This window comes from Coturnix japonica, chromosome 3 (assembly GCF_054131305.1).
Source record: "Coturnix japonica strain WE chromosome 3, WE-NBRP24, whole genome shotgun sequence".
Taxonomy (NCBI): Eukaryota; Metazoa; Chordata; class Aves; order Galliformes; family Phasianidae; genus Coturnix; species Coturnix japonica.
The window spans coordinates 63,524,145-63,542,834 of record NC_140665.1 but is presented as its reverse complement, the minus strand read 5'-3'; the positions used below and the strand labels follow the sequence as shown (position 1 = coordinate 63,542,834).

General features: G+C 41.8%; 1 protein-coding gene and 1 long non-coding RNA gene across 2 annotated transcripts; one reads left to right on the top strand and one right to left on the bottom strand.

The window, feature by feature from the left end:
* Positions 1–3,123: 3,123 nt before the first annotated feature.
* Positions 3,124–5,078, bottom strand: LOC107311847 (uncharacterized). The gene is made up of 2 exons (XR_014944128.1): positions 4,204–5,078; positions 3,124–3,517 (listed from the first exon to the last, which is right to left on the bottom strand). It is a non-coding gene; the product is annotated as an uncharacterized LOC107311847 (long non-coding RNA).
* A 3,610-nt stretch (positions 5,079–8,688) lies between these two features.
* Positions 8,689–10,524, top strand: GPR6 (G protein-coupled receptor 6). The gene has a single exon (XM_015858597.3). It carries the CDS (start codon positions 9,055–9,057, stop codon positions 10,039–10,041), a length of 987 nt encoding a protein of 328 aa, XP_015714083.1. The 5' UTR covers positions 8,689–9,054; the 3' UTR covers positions 10,042–10,524.
* The last annotated feature ends 8,166 nt before the right edge of the window (positions 10,525–18,690 follow it).

The window sequence follows — 18,690 nt, the reverse complement described above, 5'->3', positions numbered from 1 at the left end:
GTATGAAGTGACTCAGAATCATAGGATGGCTTAGGTTGGCATGGATCTCTGGGTCCATTTATCCAAACCTTGCACAAGCAGGGACATCTGCCATGCTTGGGCAGGGACACCCAGAGCAGGGTGCCTCGACCCACACCCAGGTGGTTCTTTAAGAAACTCAAGAGCTGGAAAGACCCTCCACACCAATGCACTCAACTAATTTAGTCCTACTAATTCCTCCATGCTGCTTATAGCCTGGCTTATCACATATCTTTAAAATGAATGTTAATTTGTATTTTAACATGCATTCTGTTTCCCATAACATAGATATAAATGAGGCTCTGACAACTCCTTACTTCTCTGAGTTGCATCTTCCATTAACAAGGCTTCCTCCTCTAGGTTGAGCTTCTTCAAGTTGCTCCCAAATGGCTCACTTGGCCTTTAATTGTAATTGAAATTCATTTTATCAGCTTGCAATCTTTCCATCAGATGATCCCACTCCTCCTAGAATTGTAGATCTGTAATGAGCAGAAAAACAAAGTACCAATATTCATGCTGCCTCTGAACTTTACCAGTTGTGGGTTTGTTTTTGTTTTTGGGTTTTTTTTTTTTTGGTTTTTTTTTTTTTTGCTTATCATTTTTCTGGCTTGCTGATATTACATGACTCAATAATAATAATAATAATTATTATTATTATTAGGAGACATCAATGCCAGCAAAAGCCATTGACTCTCCCCTCCTCACCCCTGCACTCCTTGTTGCCATCAAACAGCAAGCCTGTTTATCAGCCCTCCACTGCACGCCCAGTTAACACCATATTATGCAAATATTTGAACATCATGTCAAGCAGTTTGAAGTCAAATGCTTTGGAGAAATGTGTTTTCCTACACAGGGGTTCTTATCCACCTCATCACGTCTCATAAAAAAAAAGAAAAAAAAAAAAAAAGGAAAATTGGATGTTTTCCATAATGTGATTTACCTTCTGAGAAACCATACTACCCAAATCAGATAGGTTTTCAGCATGTCACACTCAGAGAACAGAGCTAACTTTTCATCTTCATAGAATCGTTGAATGGCTTAGGTTGGAGAGGACTTTAAAGATTATCTGGTTCAACCCCTCCTGCCCCCCAGCCATGGACAAGGTCACAAGCCACCAGAACAGGCTGCACAGGATTCCATTCTACCTGACCATAGATTTATGGAATCTTCCTTTAACCAAGATAGCTTCTCCCTAACAAAAAATGTATTGTGCACAGTTTGGGTTTGTTTGTTTTTTGAGTTTTTACAATGTCTGTAGAGCTGAATCCTCAAGGGCAACCACAAAGTAAATTTGAATTATATCCAGGTGGCATCAGCATTTTCACCATTAAGTTTCTATTCCCAGTCACTACTTTAGCCTTTGGAAAACTAACCATAAAATGGCCAGCCCTAAATATATATCTGCCTGGTTGGTATTGCATTCTGTTTGCACAACATAAATGTCAACAGAGCCTGACCAGGGATACCTAGGCAACAGCTAATTTTTAGGTCAGTGATTAACTCTTCTTTGTCACAATGTAATTTGCCATTAAATTATCTCTTGCTGAATATAGCACTTTCTGGATTAAAAAAAAAAAAAGGACCTGCTATTTTTAGATACTCAGAGTCATTTTTTGACACTGGATGCAAGTGAAACTTGCTGTATTTTCGCCCGGTTGCTGCAGGGATCTTGGCAATGGGAACAGTGCCGTGGAGACTCTGCCACTTCTGCAGAGGTTCAGTTCCCAAGAAGTTGTGCCAGAGAAACAGCTCAGGTGCCTCCTGCCATGTTGCTATCTCCATGACAATAGCAGGAAGCAATTGATTTGTAATTTATATGGCACATATTCACACTTCCTTGATTAGATAAAAACTAAATGCTACCAATTAGCACATACATGAACAGCTCATAGAGCACTGACATTCACCTTGCACTGTATATCTTCACTGCTGCTTCAGAAAACTTTGCTGCTATCTGATCTCAAAGCTGTCATTTTTGTTAATTACTCAAAACATACTTTCATTTTAAAGCTCTCTATATTCCAACGTGGTGTTTCCAATTTGTTTTGCCAACATATTTAGAGACTTAGGATAAACCAGTGAAAACTGACCTCTAATAGCATATGGGTAAATGTCATTCTAGTGATCATCACAGGAAATAGGCCCCTTTATTGGAATACAGGGATTGCTTAATAGCAATCATCCTTCTTCTTAGACAGCCACTAATTTATGATCTATATCACTATGAGGGTGGGTTGTTTTCAGACGAGACAAGGGTACTGCCACATATAAGGCAAAATGGATATGAGGTTCTGTTGCTGTGTTTATTGAGCCAAGCTGAGCGCACTCCCACTTAGAGGGCAATGGATTTTGCTGCATGCCAGAATCTGAGCATTGCTTTACCTGTGGATTTTTCACAGCTGTTCCTTCTGCCTTGAGAAATGCAGTTGTCCACATCCCTCAGCTCTGCCCTGTAACACCATGACTCCAACCCTACCACTTTCACATTTAAATCGCTTCTATATTAAAACTGACACCACTAGGGAAAAATATATATAAGTAAAAGAATAACACACCAAATCAACATTTGCTGAGAATTTACAATTCTCATTTACTACTTCAAGTGAAGAATCATCAGTTTGTTTCTTGCTGGCAGGAGCCCAAGCTGCTGAGCAATAGCAGACTTGGTTTGAAGTTACTTTAATTCATTCTCTTGGAAGAAATGCCTTTGCTAAGTGTTGTCAAGCAGGCATGTCAAGAAAAATGAAGTTAGATCTCGTTAAAGAAATACAAACCTTTATCACATTTAAAACACTCATAATACACAGAGGATGAAACATCATAAGAATCATAGGTACTGTTGGCTTAAATGTGAGTCATTAATATCTTTAGGTAATGTCTAATTTGCCATATATTTGGCTGTGCTGCATGGATCTGTGCCCATGATGCCTGTTTACCAAACCAAGCACCCTGAACACTATTCCCACTGGAAAGCAGGGTGCTTTCTCTCTAGCTCACTACTGCCAGTGCATCCATTCTTCCTTCAGTAATTTCATATCCATCTTCCTACCACTAACTATCAGATCCTATGTTTTCTGTGGTACCTTTTCAGTACAAAAACTCTCTAGAATGCATATGGCTCCTGTAAACTTTATTGAGACATGACCACCCAGCCAGCAGTTCTTGGATAAAATGTAGCAATCTGAAAGATTAGTTGAGCCCTGAAAGAAATTGCCTATGGAGATTAGGGAAACTCTAGCACAGAGGGCATTAAGGGCCAGCTGCACACTCAACTATTAGGGATTGGTTAATCATGGTTATTTTATATTTAGACTGTGTGGAGAAGGGCCAGAGCAAGCACATGAAAAAGAAAAATGCCTGCAACATTTTAAGATGAGGAAAGATACCAATTTTGGTCATTTCTCAAAGGATTGCTTCTACATGAACAATAGCTCTTCAGTGCCACGCAGCTGTTGATCCAAATATTTGGTAGGGTGTGTAGTATTCATTCTTCTGAGAGCTGTGGAGTATGGGAGTGAATAGTTTAGTCAGTAGGTGAGTACATAAATGGCTGCATCTGGTCTAATCTTCCCTTCTAGATTTATTAAAAAATAAAAAAGCAGCACTGCTTAGGCCTTTAAAAAAAATAAATACTGGCTTTAGGGAGAGATTTCTGGTACAAATCCTATGCATTCAGGGGTTTCTGCTGTCTTGAGGCAGCACTGCTTCCCTCATTCCATCCCTGAACAGTCCAACCAAGGTCAAAGTACACACTGAGCTTATTCCCTTTTCAATTTAGATCTTAGGGTAGTAAGGCACTGACACAGGCTGCCTAGAGAAGCTGTAGTGCCCCATCCCCAAATATGCTCAAAACCAGGTTGGATGGACCCCGGGCAGCTGAGCTGGGGGATGGCAGCCAGGCCCATGGCAGGGGTTGGAACAGGGTAGGCTTTGAGGTCTCCTACAACCCAAACCATTCTGTGATTCACTGCTGATAGTTTCTTTCTCTCATCAAAACAAGCAAGGGGGAAGGAAAAGCTGCAAAACATGTTTATTTTATTTCAGTATATTCATCACTAATCCACAGAAATACACAGAGTGGAACAGAGAATATGTTTTTCAGTAAATGTAAACTACATTGTGCTTTACCTAATGGCCTAAGTTAAAACCAATGGGCAGCACTTTCAGCATCCACATTTGACTTACAAATATTACTTGGAAACTAAGACAGCTCCTCTGAAGCCCTTAGCCTGGTTGCCTGATGAAGTAGACTGAAAGATGTGTGGCATGCAGTGCAGAGGTATGGTTCACTTGCATATTCATTGTGCCGCATAATCACAGAATTACATAAGCTGAAAGAGACCTCAAGAGATTGAGTCCAACTCATTATCACTCTATTTAAAGTAGATACAACCTGTATACATGAATTCTGTCCCTTTCTTTTCTGCGAGAGATTCAGAGACTGAACAACATAGTAAAAGACCCCACAAAATCCATAGAGTAAACACAGTTTCATAAACACAACTGAATAAGACTTTTACTAGCACATGCTAGGGATGAAAGCATCAAAGCTGTGTGTAAGATGAAAATAATACAAAGATAGTAGTAATACAAGAAGTATGATGGTAAATATCCAAAAGGCTTTTTATAGGAAAAACTCACCAGTACAGAAGCTTTCAGTCTGGCAGGAAAATGCTGAGGCAATCTCCACAGAGACTGCCTATGGGTGGTCAGTCCTTAAATGAAGTCCAGAAGAGGTAGAATCAAGCTCCACCCCTTCCGGGAGCACAGCTGAATTGCCCTCACCTGTGCTCCCACAGCTGACCGACACTTGCCTCAGCAATTAATCAGAGGTTCAGGCTGTGATCACCAGTTTCCCATACAGCTGTGTTTCTGTGCTCATGTACAGCACCACCACAAAAGCAGAACAGTTCTACAGGCATGTTAGCAGACTGACTTTCCTAGACCTTACCTGGGTAAAGGCCAAAGAAGACAAACAGCTGAAGTCTGGTCAAAAAGGACTGAGGGTACAGCGCATTCTCAGCAAGAAGCACAGTCAAGAACCACATGAGAAACATAATCTGTGGAAGAGAAAAAGAAAGAGAATTATGTGGGATCAAATTTAAATTATACAAGTCACCCGAATCTCTCTGCAACTTAGTCAGTAGCTTTTGAATTGCCAAGTGTTTGCAGGTGGATGTCTGCCTGAATCTGACCAGTCAGATAGGAGTAATGTTAATGAGATCATCAGCAATACCAGGTGATATGGCTGAGTTTGCCAAGTCGGGAAACTGATAAACTTGTAGATGTTCCTTACTGCATTCCTAAGTGTTTAAAACATCTTTTCACACCAGCTGTATGGAAAGCTCTAAAATGTCAGCACTGCTTAGTTTGCCATCTGTGTTATTCGCCGTTCTCTCTTTTTTTCTTCCCTCTTTTATTTTAAGGTTTCTTTATGTTGCCAGAAGAAAAAATGACTTCTAAATATTTTCAGCGTGTTATTGGAAAGATACATTTTTAAAGGGCTTTTTTTGTTCCAACTCATGCTATGTAAAGCACATTTAGTAATACTTAACATTTGGTCAGCCTACTTATTAATTACCAAAAGAATATCAGCTATCAAAATAATCCATAGTTAACTGAAATTAAGTAATCACATATTAAAATTATGCTGCAATACTGCTCAGCTTTAAGAACAGATGGAAGATTTCAAGCAAAGATTTTTAGGCTATTTATTTCAGCAACTTTTAAATTTTAATACTGTTAAATTTTCAGAAAATTTCTAAGATAAATCTTTAATTATATAAATCTTTAATTATACTATACGTTCTGTATAGCTGGGAACTGTCAAAACATAGCTTCTTTCTCCTCTTCTCTTGATGTTGGTGTATGAATGCAACTGCAGGAAAAACTGGGTGGATAATCTCATCTGTACCCCACGTGTGCTCACCCTCCTTTTGTCTATGGGATAGCCTTAAGGAGTAAGGAAGTATTTTGTTTCTGTACTTATTCTATAGGCTGTTATTCTGAATGACTGCCCACTGCAACTTCATATTATTGTTTTCAGTAATGAAATGCACTTGGCTCAAAACCTGGATATGTTATGACAGCTTCACCTACTTTTTGAATCCCCTTCTTACTACAAACAATTAAAATTAAGACAACAGCAGAGGCTCGCCTTTTGATGAGTGATCTTGGAATGACTGAGGGAAGAAGCTGCACTAGAAAAAAGATCTTTAGCAATAGGTCTGGAAATATAATTCCTGGAGAAATATAACCATTTAAGTAGGAGTTGGTTGACATTCATCCCAAATGATACCAGACACAGTGAAGAACTTGGATGGGAAAGATACAGAGTGGTGCTCACAAAACACAGTGCATAAGAACATGACACAAGCTGTATAAGTATCCTCCTCTTGAAAAGGTTAAAATCCAGAGAGATACATGGAGCTAAAGAGCCTGATAAACTCAGAATATCCTCAGCCTCCTCTTCTCTGGGCCAAACAAACCAAGAGACCTCAGCCTCTTTTCACACATTCTGCTTTCCAGATCCTTCCACATCTTCATAGACCTCCTTTGTACTTTCACACTGTTATAACATATGGTCTACAGCAGAAAGTATCTATCACACATCTGTTTCCCAGAAGTAATAGTTTGTTCAAAGATCTAACGAATCACCTACAACCAAGAAGTTTCACACCACATTTCATTACTGAAAAGTAGATGAATTATGTGTTTCTCTCTTCATTTTATGAATGCCACAAAATGCTACAGGTTTTGCTGTTTTATTTTGGAATTTGCCTGGTTCATGTTTGCAAACCTATTTGCTAAGTTTGAATGGTATGTTTTAAAATCCACATTGAAATTTGTTTGGAGTAATTTATTCTGATGTAGTCATTTTAATTCATGTTACCAGAAGCCATTTCTGTTTGGGGGCTAGACTGAAGGATTTCCTCTGAGCAATTCCAAATTTGTACTCTACCTCAGATGTTACTTTGCTTCCTGTCACTCTGCTCTGTAGCATCCAGCATTCTCAGTCTTAGTTTCAATCCAAGCTGATGTTGATTTTGTCCTCTATAAGGCAAAAGGAATAAGGTAACAACATATTTTCTGTACTGTAGTGTGGGTATATGATTAAGTGCTTTAGCCATGTAGATGTGCAAACCTTTTGGCAGCCAGTTTGCTGCAGTTATAAATAATATTGTAACACTTGCTTGGACATGGTAGAATGTGTGGGACACTATACAGGAGGAAGGGCTGTGTGCACATGTTATATTAAAGGAAATTCCAACTACACAAAAAGAGAAATAGTATTTATAGTGAGGGTGAAGCCCTTGAACAGGTTGCCTGGAAAGGCTGCCCAACTTTCCTCAAAGATATTCAGATTTGACCAAATGTTAGATAGCACAGACCAGACCCTTCTAAACTAAATTATCTGAGACTCTGTGTTTGAGAAATCCTTGGAAACAATGCCTTGGTGTGTCTGCAGAAATACCAAGTGTCCACAGGTTGTCTGGATAATAGTATTTATCCTTCAGAATGCAGATCAGTATTGGATGTAATGGAAACCGACATTCTAATTCCCTTGAAAAGTGTTTGCCTTTAATGTGGCAAGGCCTGTGTGCCTCGTTTGTTTGGGCTGTCAAAGACTGTAAGCACATCTTCTCCTAATGAATTTTTCAAAATCGTGTCTAAATGGTTTGCATGGTGTTCCAATAACTGAGATGTAATTGTATTTCCACATTCTTCTGGCTGGTAAGTATAGGACATGTTCTTCTAGACCTGGGTACCTTTTGGCTTGTTCCCTTAATAACAAAAAAAACCATTATGTCACAGACGTGAGCTGTTCACTGTGGGTGTTTGCTATTGGCTGTGGTAGTGTATGGCATGGAATAGTTACTCCTGGTTTCGTCTATCAAGATGCTTCAGAGAAGGTACCTTTGAAAGCAGCACAGGTGCTTGTGCCAGTAAACAAACTGCTAACTCTGGGGTAGAGGTGCTCATGCACAGCAATTTTAAATACTATTCTTAAATATTTATGTTCAGCAGCACACAAAACTAACATCCAGGTTCAGAGCCAGTCAAGTAAGTGCTGCAGAGAAGTAAAACTCAATGTATTCTTCCTATGAACACACTGCAGCTAGTTTTCAAAGCAGAGAACAGTCCTGACAAAGAAGTAGGAACCGTCCTGACAAAGAAGTAGAGGGAAATGAAAGAGAGGAGGAGCATTGTTCCTCCTCAGCAAGCCGCAACAGCAAGCGTTCATTCCTGTGCTCCCACAGCCCCAGTCTAGCTCTGTGCTGAAACTTCTAGAGTGAGGGTCTGAGAGCACTAATACACAAGAGAAAAACAGGGTGCAAGGCAAACGCGAGGGAACACCAGCACGACGTCACTGCTGCCTAAGGGGTAGTTCAGCAGCCTCTGTACATTCATGAGAGGGCAGAGCCGGAGGGGAGCTGTGATTAAACGCGTCTCTTTTTCACTGCGACGGTGAAGAACCTCTAACCCAGGGCTGCACGGTGAAGCCCTCACTGCCTCTTCCCCACGTGCACTCCACGGCAGTACCGCTGCCCTCCCCGGTTAGCGCCCGCCACCCCGACGGCGGGCCCTCGCACCCCACCCCGCCCCGCCTCCCGCCGAGCCGCTCCCGCCCCCGGCAGCAGTTGCCCCCGCCCCTTCAGGAGCCGGCGGCGGGCCGGTGGCGAGCGCCCTGCCCCCGGCGGCGGGCCGTCATTTACGTCAGCCCCTCGCTGCCCGGCCCGCCCCGTCGGCCGTCCGCTCCCACCAAAGCCGCCGCCGAAGCCGCAGCGAGCGGGAGCGCGGGGATCGGCGGCGGCCGGGACGGCGGGGAAACTTCGGGCGGTGCAGCAGCGCACGGGCGGAGCTGCGCGGCACCGCGGGCTGCGGCGTTCAGCACCGCGGACAGAGCGCTTCAGCACCACGGACAGAGGTGGTCAGCACCACGGACAGGGCGGCTGCCCCGCCCGGCATGCGCGCCCCGCGCCCCGCCGCGCCTCCGCTCACTGCTACTGCCCTGCGCTGGCGGCACCGGCGGCGATGGAGCCAACGGCGGCCCTGAACGAGAGCTCGGCAGCGGTCCCCTGGCTGCCCGCCCGCGCCGGCAACGCCTCGCTGGAGCTGGCGTCGCGGCCCCCCGCGCCCACAGCCATCAACCCCTGGGACGTGATGCTGTGTGTCTCCGGCACTGCCATCGCCTGCGAGAACGCCATCGTGGTGGCCATCATCTGCTACTCGCCCACCCTGCGCACCCCCATGTTTGTGCTCATCGGAAGCCTGGCCACTGCCGACCTGCTGGCCGGGATAGGTCTCATCCTCAACTTTGTTTTTCAGTATGTGATCCGTTCTGAGACTGTCAGCCTCCTCACCGTGGGCTTCCTCGTTGCCTCCTTCGCCGCCTCTGTGAGTAGCCTGCTAGCCATCACGGTCGACCGTTACCTCTCCCTCTACAATGCTCTCACCTACTACTCAGAGAGGACGGTGCTGTGCATCCACACTATGCTGGTGTGCACCTGGGGGGTCTCCCTCTGCTTGGGGCTGCTACCAGTCCTGGGCTGGAACTGCCTCCATGACCGCGCTGCGTGCAGCGTTGTCAGACCCTTGACCAAGAGCAATGTGACTCTGCTGTCTGCCTCTTTCTTTCTCATTTTTATCATCATGCTCCATCTTTACATTGAAATCTGTAAAATAGTTTGCAGACATGCCCATCAGATAGCTCTCCAGCAACATTTTCTGACTGCATCACACTATGTTGCTACCAAAAAGGGAGTGTCTACTCTTGCTATAATTCTTGGGACTTTTGGAGCAAGCTGGCTACCTTTTGCCATCTACTGTGTGGTTGGGGATCCCGACTACCCTTCCGTGTACACTTACGCCACGCTTCTACCTGCTACCTACAACTCTATGATCAATCCTATTATTTATGCCTACAGAAACCAAGAAATTCAGAGGTCCATGTGGGTTCTCTTCTGTGGCTGCTTTCAGTCTAAAGTGTCCTTTCGCTCCCGGTCCCCTAGTGATGTCTGAGTGACTTTTCTTTTTGTAGTACTGCACCAAGTGACAATCCACTTAGTGAATTATTACAGTGCCTGTTATAAACTTCAAACTCTGTTGTGAAGTCATTGAAAACATGCTTAAATATTAGCACTTTATACATGTTTGTATCTTTGAAAGTGTTCAGGGTATAAACTTTTCAGTTCTGTGAGAAAAAAAAAAATGTGGTTGTACATAAATTTGCACATCACATTTGTAAAGTGAAAATGTTCTGATACTGCTTAATTATAGCACCTTATTTTTAGCTGCTGATCTGCCAAAACAGTGTTGCCTTTCTGAAGGGCAGAGAGAAAGAAAGTTGTTTTTTGTGTTATATTTGTACCTATGTATGTGCTGGTGGGAGGGAATGTATGTGTGAACGTGTGCAATACCTTGCTGCATAATATTGATAAATTATAACATTTTGTACACAAATAAAAACGTTTAAGATTAAAAAAAATAATAATAAAATAAAAAGTGTGTTCATATGATTTTAGAAATAAGCGAGATGGAAAATTTTCCAGGTAAGCAAAGTTCCTTTGTTTACTTTTGAAAGTTTACCATGTAATTCCACTTAAAGACATCATCATTTACTATGGAGATGAAATATTGTACCAAGAAAGGAACCTTTCTGCTTGCGTGTTTGTTTGCTCTCTTCTTCTCTCTGGTAAAGAGAGAGCAAAGAAGAGAACAACCTCACTTTTACTCTCTACTGAAAAAGTAACAAAAGACTCAAGTAAGTAGGCTACTAATCACAATTATTCTCCAGGCTTCCTGTAGCTTTCATTTTCAATTTATAAGCTAGCCATTTATGACAATGTCTTATTCAAAAGTAATTAAACTACAGGGGGAAATCAAACTCAAAGCTGTGCTCTTTTTATAGTCTAACATTCCGGGGTAAAAAAAAAAAAAAAAAAAAGAGAGAGAGAGAGAGAAAAGAAAAAAGTCTCCTTTCCTAAAAGCCTGTATAACACCGTAATAAACTGACTTTCCTTATCATCTGCAGTTCTGTGGGTAATAGGAATTGTTCCTCCCCCTCCTTTTTTTTTTTTTTTTTTTTTTTTTTTTGACTGTGCACTGTAGAAAAAATCATTTAAGTGCATCTTTGCTGTCTCCCTGTCTCAGAGCAGTACACAGTTTTCAGATAATCCCATAGCTAGCGGCTTCAAAGAGCCCATCAGAGGTCAATGCTGTTCAGAGTTTGGAAAACATTTCTTCACTCAGGTTCAAATTCAAATTCACAGGCAACAGATCTGTTTGAAGCAACAAGATGTGCAGTGTATTTCAAAAGCAATATTATTTCTTATTTATTTATAGTTACATTTCCCATTATGGCTATGTGATATCTTGTCACTCTCATTTCCGTTTGTATTTAAGATTAATGTAATGTGCATAGTGCTATATAAAGAGTTTGGACCAGTGGGTTTCCCAGTTTCTGAGTGGCAACACATCAAGCACCTCCCTGTTGGAGCAGCCAGCACCACAGAAAGGCTGTGAATGAGTAATACTGTACTTCTGTGAAAACGGGTATTATGACATAAGTAAAATTTAGCAGAGAATATGAAGACATTTCATTTTTGGGGTGATCTGATTGGAAAACTGTATTCCAGACTCAGGTATCCCCATTGTTTTTACCAGTTCAAATAATCACAAATGTGACAATGTAACTGATGAATACATTTAGGCACATTCAGCCATCAGGAGAGACATGGACTTGTTAAAAGCAACTAGAGGAGGGCCAAAAGAAGTTCAAAGGGATGAAACACCTCCCATATGAGAACAGGCTGAGAGAGCTGAGGCTGTTCAGTCTGGAGAATAGAAGGCTCTGGAGAGACCTGGTAGCTGCCCTTCAGTATCTAAAACGGGGAGCTATAAGAAAGAAGCGGATAGAATTTAGCAGAATCTGTTGTGGTAGGAGGGGAATTATTTCAAACAAACAAACACCAACAACAAAAAAGGTGATTTAGATTGGATATAAGAAAATAAGAATTTTATGAGAAGTGCGACAAAGCACTGGAACAGGCTGCCCAGAGGTGGTGGATGCCCCATCCTCGGAGACACTCAAGGTCAGGTTGCATGGGTCACTGAGCACTCTGATCAAGCTGTAGGTGTTCCTGTTCATTGCAGTGCAATTGGGCTAGGTGGCCTTTAAAGGTCTCTTCCAACTCAAATGATTCTTCAATTCTATGATTCTGCAATTGTTCATCAGGACACTCTTGCAGTGCTGTTACAGATGTGACGTAAATCGGATCTTATGACAAGTCCAAATGCTGATCAGATAAATAATTGTAAAGTTGTTAATGAGAAACAATATTTTCCCCCTCCTTCCAGCTGTCAAAAGCAACAAAATTCCATATTTTTTTATTTCACTGATCTGAACCACTGAATGAAACAAAGCAAAGATTGCTTCTAGCTCTGCAGCAAAGTGTCACAAAACATGTCTGAATATTTTTCCTTCTGCAAAACTGGGGTAACTGTGACTAAGATGTGAACTGGAAGCATCCACTGGCATGTACAATGCAGTACATTGGCAAGTTGACCAAAGTTGATGGTGGAGAACACTTGAGTCTTCATCCTTGCCCTTCTCTAGCAACTTGCATAGACTTGGCTCAAGACATTTTACCATTGATGTTAACTGCTGAGAGATAAAACCAACAAGTGCTTAGGACTAGTGAAATATGATCAAATTTTCTGGTAAAACTGGAAAACTTACCCTCTGCTAGGCTTTAGTTTCATATGTATTTGTCACAAAAGAAAAAGCTATTCAAGGAAACTTCTCATGTCTGCTTCTGAGCACTAAAGGAGATAAAATCTGCTGGAGAAAAGCACTGATGTCCACCTCCCTCCATTGACCTTACCAGGAACTTACTTTTGCCACAAATCCATTAAGCAGCTACAACTCATGTAAAAATTAATTATAGAAATCTTAGATTTCTACTTTGTCAATAAACGACTTAATCCAAGACTTGAAAACTTATGTGATTTTCCACTGCTTCACACAGCATACACTGTCTTTAATTTGATTTTAAAAACATGACCATGCTTTTATTTTAGCACTCCTCCCAATGATTTATTCTACCTACAAAATAAAGTTGAATCATTCCTGTTAAAAACACAAAAAGTTCAAGGTATTTTCCTGAGAATTCTTCCCCTCTACTAGGAAGAAAATTTGTTTTCAGCAAGGTTATCCATTCATTTTAGTGGGACAATACAAATATTCGTCTTTTCTCCTTACTCTCTTCAGAAAGCCTTTGCTGTCTCATAATTTCTAAGAAAGGCTAATGCGAAAAGGGAGAAGGCATTTTGTTGGCTTTTGGTTATCTCTAAAAGTGATATTGACATCAGCATTGTTGCAGTAAAAACAGCCTTTCATTTCCAAAGGCAGTGCTAATCTGTAGGGGTAACTGAGCAGAATAAGAGAAAGTAGACTACACAATCTGTCTCTCTGTGTAACATCTCACTTCTGAAAAAGAGGAGCTGCAGCCCCTGGTAGTATCCACATTTCCTGATAGAACAAGCCTTAGAATTTTGTGTAGCATGATGCCCATATTTTCATTGATGAGTTTTCTATTGAAAACAACAACAACAAATGAAACAACAGACATTTATCAGAGGAAATGGTATTACATTAGAGTTATCTGCATCCACAAACTCTCATGTTGTCAGACCAACGACAGTCTAATTTGCTCATGAAATGAGTCTTGGAAGACAAAAATGAGAATTCCTGGAATCACCATGGCCAGTCCACTGCAAGACACATCCCCTTAAAACTCACACAGACCTAACATGGAATTGGCTGCCCCTCTGCTGTCACTGCCTGTAATGCCGCTGAGGACAATCACGTACTGTGTGTCTGATCTTGTATTTCCACAAGTCAATGGGCAATTTTATCTACACAAGGGCTTCACAATTGCGGCAGTAATTGCTGTTACCAACAGTGAGCACAGATCTTTCCTTGTACTTGTGGGCCCATGTGCTTACTGTTATTCATGTTCTCAACTCAATGGTATTATCTTCCAGGGGAGAAAATGTGTGCTGAGTTAGGTACAAGAATCAGGCTCAGCATTTGGTAATGATATATGATGTGCAGTCTTAGCTGGAAAAGGAATTGAAATTTCCAACTTTGACACTCTTAAAAAGTCCTCCACTGTTTTATTCTGAGGTAGATAATATCAACATTAGTCAAAAAGTTACAAGCCTGCCCTCACTAAAACTGGGTTTCTATCTATTGCAAATGAGCCAAGATTATAGTAGAATAATGGCAGTATCATAATGACAGCATCTCACTGAAAACCATACAATTTTGAGACAGGAAGTCCTCAGCCTCAGCTCCAATTTTCATTAAAAACCAATAGTTTATTATTAAACTTGAAAATAATGTAAGACTAGCAGTGTCTCTAAAGGCCAGATTCTGGCAATTTGAACATATGTGAAGTGTCTCTCCCTGTGCTCAGCTCCATAATTTTGGTGGGAGTAATTGCAGAGAGCAGCACAGCTTTAGTGAGCAGGAGCTGGTCTGAAGCTGGTCTGAAAGCAGCACACAGCACTTGGTTTCCTGTAGGGTTTTTGCTACAATCAGTGGTATAACACCACTGTAAATGGAATGAGAACGACTCTGCAGGTTGCTGTGTATGAATCACAGTATATTAAAAAAAAACAGCAGGATTCAAAATCACAGGTCAAACAAAACCCCTTTTTTAGCTAACCAAACAAAATGACAAAACACTTTGAAACCTGAAAACAGAATATGTGCTTATTTTTATGAATGTAATGAACCACAGGTACTAAATAACGCACAGCGAGGTAATAGAAGCTCTCATCTCCATTCTGCTGAAGTAATTTTTAAAGGATTTATTTTTTTTAATGAACTACAAATAATTGCTGATAGTGCAGCTGCTTCTAAGTTCTTCAGCCATCTTTCTTGACATTCACTTTAAAGGGAAAACACAAGGAGAAGAACTACCACATTTTCTCCTTCCTGCTGCTTCATGGCAGGGATGTGCACACTGGAGGGAAAGCAGCAGCTGAGCAGCTGTGTATCAGCTCTGCCAGGATGCTGGGAACATCTGGATCTCACTGCTGGGAGTAAATTTCTTCATTGTGGGGCCGATGCTGTGAGGAACATGGGGCTGTGAGGTGTCTCTGCACTGCAGGTTTCTCACTGGGATGGCATGGATTCATGTCAGCTATTCCGTAGTGCCTCCTGAAGCTCCCCTGGGTGGCAAACCAGCTCACATTCCAGTGCCCTCCTTGTGTTTAACCACCTTCCTCTGAACATACATGGAAAACACTCCCCAGGGGAAGATGCATTTACTGAGGGCAGTAACCCTGCATCAGAATTACCAAGCTGCTACCAATAGTGCCTGGGGAGCTGTAAGCACTGAGCCATCAGTGACACTCACTGTGTCTGCCTGCCCATGTCAACAGCTCTGCTGCAAAAAAACACAGAAAGAGGAGGGAGCCATGGCCACTGCGTGGTCTGTGTGTGATGAGTCCACAGCAAAGGCTGCTGGCAAAGGTTTTTGGTTGTGTTTTTTTTTTTTTTTCCTGCAGATTAACATCTCTTTTATTCTTTCTACTTTGATGGCATCATAATACAAGCGGTGGGAGAAAGAGAGAAATAGAAAAGAACGTGCTTGTGTCTGCATTAGGTGAGGAGAGCAGTAGCTCAAGGTACCCCATACTCCAACATGGATGGACACATCAGCTAGATGTGGTGCACCCTTCCAGTAATGTACTGGTGCTGCGCAAGGGAAGCCAAAGGCATTTCTTCATTGCAGAATCATGCTATGGTTGTCTTAGACACCTTGTGTGGACAGCTGTAATTGTAGACAGGTTTCTTTAGCTGCCAGCTTACTGTAGAGCCTTGTAAAGGAATAACACATAGCCAAGATCCCATTCTACTCCTCCTACCTCTCTGTACCCCATGGCACAAAGTGTGGGGCAGAACAGCGCTGTTACCTACCACAATCCATGGTCCTTTCACATCTTCTTTAAGAACAGATGTTTTCCTTTTGTTTTTGAACAAAGGAAACGCAAGCTCTGTGTTTCTATGATACATATTCGGGCCCCAGGCAGGAGCATTCCACATTCAATCACAGTGCATGACTGATTATAGATGATTATAGAAAAGACCCACATCATTAAAATAAAGAAAAAATAATTCTAATGCTCCAATACTACAAAAAACCAAGAGATGTTGTTGGCATCTTGGTTACATCCTATTCATATTTGTTGGTTTTTCCACATCTTTCCTTGTGCTTTCTGCCATCCACACCAACAGACTGTTCCCATACTGCTTGTTGTGATCTGGGCTATAGTTCTTGTCTACATTTCCAGAAAGCTACATTTTGTAATGGATATTTCTGTTACTGGAGCACTTCCTGGAGGTGCTTTTCCCTTCAAAAGTGTTATCCAGTGTGAGCTTCCTTTTGATCACACTCAAAGCTGTGCAGTTGTTCATAATCTGCCTTATGGTCATGTCAGGAAAATACCTGGGAAAACATCTGCCAATATTTGCATGCACTATGCTTCACAGCTTTTGCCTGCTGTCAGTGCACGTAAGTATTAGATGCGTTGAGTGGAAACCATGAATTTCAGGGAGTGTTACGGGAACACTTTCTGAGTTGAGCTCTATCTCTTGGTAGAGGTATCTCTTGATAGTTAAGTTGTATTTAATCATAAACATGTAAATAGGGGTTATGGTTATGTAATCAAGAAAAAGGAACAGTGCTGTGTGAGTTGAGTTCCTGATTCTGAACACATCTGCATGTTTGCTTTTATTCAGAAGGGAAAGAGGGTTATTAATTTCCCTTGTTTATTATGTAAAATCTGCAGGATGGCAGCCCCAAGGGCCAGACTTTTAAATATGAATCTGTGCATAAAAGTAAGAATTAGATGCTTAGGATCGGAATCAGAATAAGAACTGTAGCATCTGTATTCACAGAATCACAGAATCACAGAATTGTATGGGTTGGAAGGGACCTCTAGAGATCATCGAGTCCAACCCCCCTGCCAAAGCAGGCTCCCTACAGCACGTCACACAGGTAGGCATCCAGGCAGGTCTTGAATATCTCCAGAGAAGGAGACTCCACCACCTCCCTGGGCAGCCTGTTCCAGTGCTCTGTCACCCTCACTGTAAAGAAGTTCTTGTGCACATTCGTGCAGAACTTCCTATGCTGTAGTTTCATTCCATTACCCCTAGTTCTGTCCCCACGCACTACTGAAAAGAGACCAGCCTCACCACTATGGCTCCCACACATCAGGTATTTATAAACCTGGATCAAATCCCCTCTCAGCCTTTTTTTCTTAAGGCTATTCCTTAATGTGGTCTCCTCAGAAATCTTTCTTATTGGCCACAAGTACCAAGGCGAAGGCTTGCTTCATGCTTTTATCCTCAAAGCATTTAGGCCAGGCACCAGCCTGCAGGCTGCCCCTCACATGGGGGTGAGGGTTGCTGTTAGCAGCCTGGGCCCAATCAGAAGGTAAAGTGGCTCCAGGGAAAGAAAGGAAAAATCATAACTGAGGGAATATTTTCCTGTTCTTTTCCTGTCACTCACTCTCTACCCCCAGACTGTTTTAATACAGAGTTTGTTCCTGGGAAGGGGTGTATCCAAGTGGCCTCCTTGTCACTTGGTTGCTTCAGTTTGTTGGTGCTTTGAAAGACTGAGGTTCTTCAGGGCAAGTTTGGAAAAAATTCTTGAAAGTAAGCTTGAAACTTTTGTCATTCTTGAGATATGGCATATTCTGTATGGATCCGTATTCTCATCCTCACTGACAAGCTAATGGCATGCAGATTAATAATTACGTTTAAAACTGAGGCAGAAAGAGAGGTTCTGGAAGCGTTCTCCAAAATGAAGATTGTTTGAATAAAGGTTGAATCTTCTACAAAATGTAATTAGAACTATGACACGCTTTGAATGATTGATTTTTTCTAATCATCACCTTCAGTGACACGTTATCCTTTGCGTCACGGTGAGAAGTGATTTTATACCTGCAGGCAGATATAATTTGTCACTTCTAGTTGGTGTTGCTTTTTATAGAAAGAAGTACATCTAGGTAATATTGAGGTGTTGTCAAAAGAAGTTTCTTCTGTTGGAAACTAAAGACAAGTGTAACAGTGAATCCACAGACCGCTCTCCTTTTCAATAGCAGCCTCTGTATTTTGACATCATGCTAATTCTTCTTAATCTGTGGGACATTAGATTTTTCCTAAAGTATTTGTGATTTCTCAAAACAGTGGAGTATTTTGTATTAAATGTACTTGTGCGGTGGCAAATAAGGAAAATGGGAGACAAATAACTTCAGGTTTCAACCTTTCTGTACACTTGGTGTTCTATAAATGGCCCACAAAAAACAATAAAGTTGATTGAATTATGCTGCCAAAATAAACGCATCAGAAAGACTTTTTGCAGGGAGAAGTTGGGGATGAAATGTGATCAGTGTGCCAAGCACAAGCCCAAGAGTTTGAGCAGCCTCTCAGCTCGACATGGCTCCTTTCCCCCTGTGTCCTGATCTGCTCCTTACAGTCAATGACAGTATTCTAGGAGACAGGTCTGTGTAGAGCAACCCATTGCATGAGGTCTCACTCATGATGCTTAAAGAGAGGGTTGTAAGAGTAATTGGATGCTGCCTATTTGTGAA

Bases quoted from the DNA above. Each gene is read 5' to 3' on its own strand.
- GPR6 (XM_015858597.3), top strand. From the start codon at position 9,055: ATGGAGCCAACGGCGGCCCTGAACGAGAGCTCGGCAGCGGTCCCCTGG.